Source organism: Nannospalax galili, unplaced genomic scaffold (assembly GCF_000622305.1).
Source record: "Nannospalax galili isolate Female #2095 unplaced genomic scaffold, S.galili_v1.0 scaffold92, whole genome shotgun sequence".
NCBI lineage: Eukaryota > Metazoa > Chordata > Mammalia > Rodentia > Spalacidae > Nannospalax > Nannospalax galili.
This window is the reverse complement of record NW_008331545.1, coordinates 270,631-279,850: the sequence shown is the minus strand read 5'-3', so window position 1 is coordinate 279,850 and position 9,220 is coordinate 270,631. Positions and strand designations below refer to the sequence as shown.

Below are 9,220 nucleotides of genomic sequence, written 5' to 3'. Positions count from 1 at the left end.
GGGTCTCCCTGTAGTTCCAGCTGGCCTGGAACTCTCTATGTAGACCAGGCTGGCCTTGAACTCAGAGATCTGCCTGCTTCTGCCTCCCAGGTGCTGGGATTAAAGGTGTGTGCCACCATGCCCAGCATCACAAAACATTTTAAGAGATTCTCATTTGCATTCTGGAAGCATAGTGGTAAAGAGCTTGCCTAGCACAGATTAGTCTCATAGGTTAGTTCAATTCCCAGCACTGAAGAAAAAAAAAATTTCAGATGAAGAAACTGAGGCAAGTAAACGTTAGATACTTAATTCAAATCCATATCCATGTGGCATTAAATTCTGTGTTATTTTTCAGTATGTTATACAGTTCTAGCTAAGTCTTAAAAATAAATCTTAGCTCGATTACCTCATCTTCACAGACATCTGTCTTTTTCCCTTTTTTGTCATCTTTATCGTCTTCATCTTCATCATCCTCATCAACTTGGTCATCACTCTCATCATCATCATCATCATCATAATCACTGTCTCCTCCCTTCCTTCTCCGCTTGCGTCCTGGAGTAGGAGTCCCCAAAGGATGTTGCTCTTCTCCGAGATCAATGCCTCCTGAAGTGTCTCTTTTGCCTGTTTTCTTAGCATGAATTATTCTAAGCCTTTAAACATAAAAAAAACAGATGGAATAAAAAGCTACTCTATCATTTTTTGTTTTTTTGGTCTTCTTGAGACAGGGTTTCCCTGTAACCCCAGCTGGCTGGAACTTGATATGTAGACCAGGCTGGTCTTGAACTCACAGAGATCTGCCTGCCTCTACCTCCCGAGAGCTGGGATTAAAGGTGTATGTCATCATGCCCAGCTACTCTATCATTTTTTTTTTTTTTTTTGTCTTTTTGAGACAGGCTCTCCCTGTAGCACCAGATGTCCTGGAACTCACTATGTAGACCAGGCTGGTCTTGAACTCACAGAGATCTGCCTGCCTCTACCTCCCGAGAGCTGGGATTAAAGGTGTATGTCATCATGCCCAGCTACTCTATCATTTTTTTTTTTTTTTTTGTCTTTTTGAGACAGGCTCTCCCTGTAGCACCAGATGTCCTGGAACTCACTATGTAGACCAGGCTGGTCTTGAACTCACAGAGATCTGCCTGCCTCTACCTCCCGAGAGCTGGGATTAAAGGTGTATGTCATCATGCCCAGCTACTCTATCATTTTTTTTTTTTTTTTTGTCTTTTTGAGACAGGCTCTCCCTGTAGCACCAGATGTCCTGGAACTCACTATGTAGACCAGGCTGGTCTTGAACTCACAGAGATCTGCCTGCCTCTACCTCCCGAGAGCTGGGATTAAAGGTGTATGTCATCATGCCCAGCTACTCTATCATTTTTTTTTTTTTTTTTGTCTTTTTGAGACAGGCTCTCCCTGTAGCACCAGATGTCCTGGAACTCACTATGTAGACCAGGCTGGTCTTGAACTCACAGAGATCTGCCTGCCTCTACCTCCCGAGAGCTGGGATTAAAGGTGTATGTCATCATGCCCAGCTACTCTATCATTTTTTTTTTTTTTTTTGTCTTTTTGAGACAGGCTCTCCCTGTAGCACCAGATGTCCTGGAACTCACTATGTAGACCAGGCTGGTCTTGAACTCACAGAGATCTGCCTGCCTCTACCTCCCGAGAGCTGGGATTAAAGGTGTATGTCATCATGCCCAGCTACTCTATCATTTTTTTTTTTTTTTTTGTCTTTTTGAGACAGGCTCTCCCTGTAGCACCAGATGTCCTGGAACTCACTATGTAGACCAGGCTGGTCTTGAACTCACAGAGATCTGCCTGCCTCTACCTCCCGAGAGCTGGGATTAAAGGTGTATGTCATCATGCCCAGCTACTCTATCATTTTTTTTTTTTTTTTTGTCTTTTTGAGACAGGCTCTCCCTGTAGCACCAGATGTCCTGGAACTCACTATGTAGACCAGGCTGGTCTTGAACTCACAGAGATCTGCCTGCCTCTACCTCCCGAGAGCTGGGATTAAAGGTGTATGTCATCATGCCCAGCTACTCTATCATTTTTTTTTTTTTTTTTGTCTTTTTGAGACAGGCTCTCCCTGTAGCACCAGATGTCCTGGAACTCACTATGTAGACCAGGCTGGTCTTGAACTCACAGAGATCTGCCTGCCTCTACCTCCCGAGAGCTGGGATTAAAGGTGTATGTCATCATGCCCAGCTACTCTATCATTTTTTTTTTTTTTTTTGTCTTTTTGAGACAGGCTCTCCCTGTAGCACCAGATGTCCTGGAACTCACTATGTAGACCAGGCTGGTCTTGAACTCACAGAGATCTGCCTGCCTCTACCTCCCGAGAGCTGGGATTAAAGGTGTATGTCATCATGCCCAGCTACTCTATCATTTTTTTTTTTTTTTTTGTCTTTTTGAGACAGGCTCTCCCTGTAGCACCAGATGTCCTGGAACTCACTATGTAGACCAGGCTGGCCTTAAACTCACAGAGCTCCGCCTGCCTCTGCCTCCCGAGTGCTGGGATGAAAGGCGTGCACCACCACGCCTGGCTACTCTATCATTTTTAAGAGCCTAATGCTAGGCTTTTTATTTTTCTTTCTGTTAGTGATGAGGATTCTATCTTACCTAAGCATTCTACAACTAAGTCACATTCCTAGTCCTTGATTTTTTGAGACTGTGTCTTGCTATATAACTTAAACTGGCCTGGACTCAGGATCATCCTGCCTTTGCCTCCTCTGTGTTAGGATTACAAGTGTGCATCACCATGTCTAGCTCTATAATGTGAGCTTAATAAGCAAAAAATTTTACTATACTCTTGTGGTACAGAATCTATCAATTATAGCAAAAAATATAATTAAGGACATTTAAGATTTATATTTTTATAAGTTACAGAATATATTAATTTTTGGGAGTCATATTTTAGTTAGTAATTTGAACATGCTAGAAAAAAACAAAAAACTATGAAAGCTGAGATTAACTCCAACAGTGATAATTCCTGAATTCTAGACTGTGTCACTAAATACATTCCAATTCAAATTATCACAAAGAAACTGCTTTTTTGTTTTTTTTTTTTCCTTTCTTCTTTTTTTTTTTCTTTTTTTGTGGTCTTTTTGAGAGTCTCCCTGTAGCCCCAGCTTGCCTGGAACTCACTATGTAGACCAGGCTGGCCTTGAACTCACAGAAATTCACCTGCCTCTGCCTCCCAAGTGCTGGGACTACAGGCGAGCACCACCACACCTGGCTCGTCTTCTTCTTTTTTTTAAAGTTGAAATGGGTATCACTATGTAACCCAGGCTTATCTCAAACTCTTGATTTTCCTGCCTTAGCCTCCCAAGTGCTGGGATTGCAGAGATATGTACTATACTTTCATAACATAGAGATTGGATAATTTTATCATGTTATTTCCTGGCAGGAAGGTAATTAAAATTTAATGTTGAATAAGTTTTGTTAGATTTTGTAAGAGCAAACTTCAATGAGAACATCATTAAAAGAGGGATAGTTTCAAACAGGTATTACTTAAGACAAAGGCAATTTGATAACAACATTAGGAAATATGATTGCTTGACTTTTTTGAAAGAAAAAAGAAATGTCTTTCTTCTATGTTTGAAGTATATGATGTTCAATGAATCTATTTTTTTGTCTATTGTACACTCTGACCCTAAGTTTTATTAATTTCAGATTCCATCTAAATTAATCATTATCTTTCCCTTAGAAAAAGTGAAATTTTAATTCTGTCTTTCCAATTTATATGTTTAAGAATTAATACAAAAGGAAAACAATACATTGATTTTAATGAACAGGACTTACTTGCGGAGTTTCCCTTCTACTACCCATTTATCTCTCCTCAGGTTTGACATATAATCAATGTTCTTGTCAATTTCACTGCCAATAAAAAAATTCATTAAAAGATATCATCCATTTATATAATGCATTCATTTAATATTCAAGATACACATTTTGGTAAGTAAAATGATACAAATGACCCTACTGGGATACATGTACACTTATACATGGCTTTATATAAACACAAACAGTTATATTGAGAAGTGATCATTCATGCATTGGATACAATGTTATTATTAGGAGATTAACTCTGGTTTCTACTTTGTTGTTATTTGAGACAGGGTCTGCCTGTAGCCCCAGTTGACCTGGAACTTGCTATGTAGTAGAACATGCTGGCCTCTGTCTCACAGAGATCTGCCTGCCTCTCACTCCCGAACCCTGGGATTAAAGGTATGCATGAACCATACCAGATATGTTTTCTAGTTTGAATCAAGAAAGATATAATACTTTCTAGCAACTGCCTTACAAAAATAGCATTCTGCTTTAGTTTGCATATATTTAAGGAGTGATAATTTCCAAACTCAACCAGGAAATCAGGACATGGATATTTTTACATTAAGTGTACATAAATACTTATGTACAAATACTATCTGTGTGCATATATAAATGTCCAACTAGAAACCAAGAATGATGTGATGTCTGTTGATAGTAATAGGTATACAATGGATCCTTTCTTCTGATAGATGTCATTAGTATATTGTTTATATTGCATCTACTTGTGTGTATTTTTAAAAAGAGCCACTTAGTATTATTATTATTTGTTATCATGCTGAAGTATAACAGAATTATTCTCTTATCTTATTATAAAATAAGTATTATCACACTCCTGGGGATATTTCTAAAGAATATAAAAAATAATTAATAATTATATGAATATACCATAGTTAAGATATACACAGAAAATTTAGTATGCAATGGTGGAAATGCATGGCTTAGAATATTTAGATTGATCTTATTTTTTAAAAGGTTAAAGACTAAAAGTAACAGAACTTGTAAAATAACTTAAGAGCAAGAACAGGGTGAATATGGACTTATTCAGGAAGAAAACCTTGAAACTCCAGAGTACTTGCTTCCTCTTTCATTAATAACAAGTACTAGAGTGCTGGACTGACTTTGAATCTTAAATGAGATTAAGTACTTTAGAAAAAAGTATAAGATCACTGATAAACTAATAATCTAAGGCTATCTTAGCATACAACCAAATAAATGGTTGGATTGTTCTATAAATTTCTATGGAAAATCAGGGAGTCATGTGTCCTCAAAGATGTCAAGGAAAGAAAAGTTCTGAATTCCTGTGACGGCTCTGGATTCTGGCAAATAGCAAAAAATAAAAAAAATTTCCAGCGCATAAACAATTAACAAAATTATTAAACAACAGAGGTGACAGACTACATACATACAGAATGATCCAAATTTTTAATAGAACATGAGGAAATATATTAAAATAGAACTGGTGGCATCTCTAAACAGTGATTTGTGATTTTAATATTCTTCTTGGTGCTGAATTTCCTTCCTTTTTAAGAAAAGATTTATTTATTTTGTTTTATATATATGAATGTTTGCCTGCATGCATGTGTCAGCATCACATGTATGCCTGGTGCCCACAGAGGCCAGAAGAAGGCATTGGATCCCCTGGAAGTGTAGTAACAGGCAATTGTGAGCTGCTATGTTGGTGCTGCAAACAGAAGCCAGGTACTCTGCAAGTGCAAGTGTTCTTAACTGCTGAGTCACTGATGCAGCTCACTCTAAACATTCTATAAGTAATTTGTATTCCCTTGTGATTAAACAAATTCAAAACAGGAAAGAATTGCTTACCTAACCACACTCTTGCTACATGCCAATTCATTAATCAGGAAAGCTAGGACTGAAGCTTTCTGTGCTGGAGTGTGAGCCTGAAAAGCTTTGGTCTTCAGGCTTTCAGTAAGCTCTGTCTGTCCACAGTGGGCTTCCATAAAAATCTGCAAAACCTCGGATACATTGTCTCGATTGACACCAACATTCAGCAAATGTTCTCCAAGAGCTGTTTTGGCCTATAAAAGTTGGACATTTTAATCAGAGTTTATCATACTCAGTCATAAAAAATAAGATGAAAAGTATTGGCTTGTATGTTCTAGATATTAGTGACAAAGGCTTTTGGTGACAATTTTGAAATGGAGATAAAAAGTCAACATGTGTGATAGATATTAAAGTACTTGTATTTTTCTGCTCCCTCGTCAAATCCTTACTTTAAACTCATGAAGGCAGAAGAGTATATACAACTGGTGGGCCACAGAAGTTTTAAGTACTCAATCAAATATTTTATTGTCTCCAAAAACCCAGACATTTTGTCAATAATGGTAGGGTAAGAATGACCAAAAGTGCTATTATTTTCTAGCTTTTTGGCATAGCTTTTATTGGCTGGTTCATAGAGTGAATAAGGATACAGAGAAATAGTACATTTCGAAGTTTATCATTCCACAGTATTATCTAGAGCAAAGCTAACTTGTGTATCTTAAAAGGAAATAAGAGAAAAATGAACTTATTTCTCCTGACCAATACAGAGTCGTAATATGCTGTCCTATATGTGCCTTGATTAACCTGTTACAGTAATTAATACAAAGTTGAATTTCAGAATATACATGCAAGCTCTAAATTATTTATGAATTCTGTTTTTGATGAATACCACTTGAGTATTTCATTAAATAAACTTTGTCTTTGCCTACAGCTAGAGGAATAAAGAGTAACTGTGAAAGGCCACTATTCCTTAGACTTTACTAATTACTCTTTTATGTTTGCCCTAAAGTATAACTTAGTGAAATCTACATTTAACTTCCAGAGACATTAGATAGAGACAATTAGATAAATCTACATAATCTTCTGTTACTATGAAAAAGTTAACTATAAATGCACTGACAGTACAAACTTAAATCAATGTTTTATATTTTGATTTTTTTACCTTGTATCCTGTAATTAGACCTGGATCACATACAGCAGCTGAGAGGAGTCTCACAAGCAAGTCTTGTACTTCACCCATGCTGTCCCCTATATTTAGCAATCCCTCTTGAAGAACACTGAGGTTTGGAACATCAGTATTCACATCAAAGCCCAAAACTTTACCAAAGTTTCGTAAGAACTGCACCACCATGAGACAGTCTGAAAATGTACTTCCAGAGAGAACAAGTCCTGGAATACGAGGCAACTCTGGCAAAGGCTGAGGGTAAAACATATAAGTAAATAAACAAAGAAACAAACAGTTTATAACATTTCAAAATAAAGCTTGATTGTATTTGTACATGTATATAGTATTATATATATATTCATATGTGTATACACGTGTAAGTGCTCATTCATGTACGAACATGTCTGTGGAGGCCAGAAGTTAGTTGATATTGAGTGTCTTCCTCAATCACTCTTTACCTTTTTTCATTCATTTGTGCATGCATCGATGTTGTGTGTATACGCGTGTGTGTGTGGGGGGCACATACATGCAACGGTGTGCATGTGGAGGTCAAAGGACAACATGTGGGCACTGGCTCTCTCCTTCCACTATGAGGGTTTCAGGGATCAAACTCAGGTTATCAGCCTTGCCAGTAAGCACCTTTACCTACACAGCTGTCTCACCAGCCATTTTTCTCCATTTATTTAATCACTGTATTTTCTGACACAATGTCCCTAGTAAATTTGTCTCTAGCTAAATTTGGAGACAAGATCCACTTGTTTCTGCCCCCTCAGTTTTGGGGTTATAGACACAGTGCTGTACCTACAGCTGGATTTTTGTGGGGGTGCTGGGGATATGAACTCATTTCTTATGCTGGCAGGGCAGGTACTTTACTGAGTCATTTCATGACTTTCCTATAATCTAAAGTAAAATAAGTTTTGTTTCTTTTTCCTTTATTGTACAAGTGGTTTTCCTACTGGATGATAAATTTCCTTAGAACATTTCTGCAGCCCCTATGGTACTAAGCCTTGAATGCAAGAAACCATCAGAAAATTTTGGTTAACCTCAATATGAATAAAAATTTCTGGAAGAAAAAAAGAGACACTAATTTTATTATATATTGCTAAAATATGTTTTATAATTGGGACAAAAATTAAATAATATAAATATACATTTTATCCAGGTTTTGTGGCAAATGGATATAAGCCCAGCAATTATAAGGGGCACGGGGAGGGAGGAGGATCAGGACATCAAGGACTACTTTGGCTACACTGCAAGTTCAAAACCAGCCTGAGCTACATGAGAGGCTCTCGCAAAAAAAAAAAAAAAAAAAAAAAAAAAAAAAAAAAAAAAAAAAAAATCAAACCAAGCCAAACCAGCCACATAAAATGGCATTACTTAAAATATACTTTATGCTCTGCTTCCCTGGGCCTGCAGAACCCAAAGGCCTCTCTCTGACCTGCAGGGCTCTCTCTCCCGGGTTAGTCGATCACAATCATGCCTTCAGCGCCTTGACTCCACCAGCCTCATTCACCCTACCATCTCCCACGTCGGTCTCTCTTCCTAGCCTGGGTCGTGCCCCATTCCTTATCTTGGCGCCCTAGACACCTGGGGAACCACCACTGCATCCTGATCCTTTGCATCCTGACTAACTCAGTTTGTTCTTGGGTCCCCAGAAGCACTCTGGGCCTGGCCCTGCCCTCACCTCCCTCTACTTCCCTGGGCCTGCACAACCCTCCAGCCTCTTTCCTGGATGCCACGGTTGACCGATCTTCTTCCTGATCCTTTGCATCCAAACCAACCCAGCACCTTAGTGCAGTCCCCAGGAGCCCCTGGGGCTGCTTCCCGACCCCATCTTCCTTTGTATCTCTGGGTGGAATGGTCACCAGATGCCCTAGACCAGCATCTTTCTTGGCCTGGCTCCTAGGCCAATCGAACCTCCAAATTCCTGAGGCCTCTTTCCTGGAGGGATCCAGACCAGGAGAAAGCCTGAGAGCATCTGATACTCATCCAACCTGGGCCTCTGTGGGAACTCCTGAAGACAAAAGGAATCTGGTCACTCCAATATAAAATTAAAAGAGAACCGGAAGCTTAGAGGAACCAGCTTTTCTTGCGCAAAAAGTAAACCACAAAGACACATAAAGTTCACAAAAAGAAGCAGACCTAAACTTGAAGGCTTTAATCTCACACAAGAATCAGAAACTACAAAAGAAATTCACATGTCAAAATCACAGAAAAAAAAATAATAACATGAAAAACCAAAATAACATATCCCAACAAATACCAATAGTCCTCTTAGAGGAGCACAATGAAAACCCCCTAGAGATAATGCAGAACATGGGACTCAAAAGAACAATTTAAACATGATATCAAGAATGTAAACAGAAATAAAAATGAGAGGATTCAATACTCATCTTTCATTAATAACTTTAACTATTAATGGACTGAACTCTTCAATCAAATGACACAGACTTTGTGAATGGATTAAGA

At 38.4% G+C, this 9,220-nt stretch overlaps 1 protein-coding gene across 4 annotated transcripts in view; it reads right to left on the bottom strand.

The window, feature by feature from the left end:
- Window positions 1-9,220, bottom strand: part of LOC103728721 (bromodomain adjacent to zinc finger domain protein 2B) — a 125,712-nt gene that overhangs the window by 55,492 nt on the left and 61,000 nt on the right. For all 4 annotated transcript variants that reach the window (XM_029560396.1, XM_008826679.3, XM_029560395.1 and 1 more), the window contains 4 exons: window positions 6,749-7,003; window positions 5,629-5,843; window positions 3,778-3,852; window positions 386-629 (listed from right to left, as the gene is read on the bottom strand). In XM_029560396.1, the coding sequence (XP_029416256.1) occupies window positions 386-629; window positions 3,778-3,852; window positions 5,629-5,843; window positions 6,749-7,003 (789 nt within the window). The remainder of the gene's footprint in view (window positions 1-385; window positions 630-3,777; window positions 3,853-5,628; window positions 5,844-6,748; window positions 7,004-9,220) is intronic.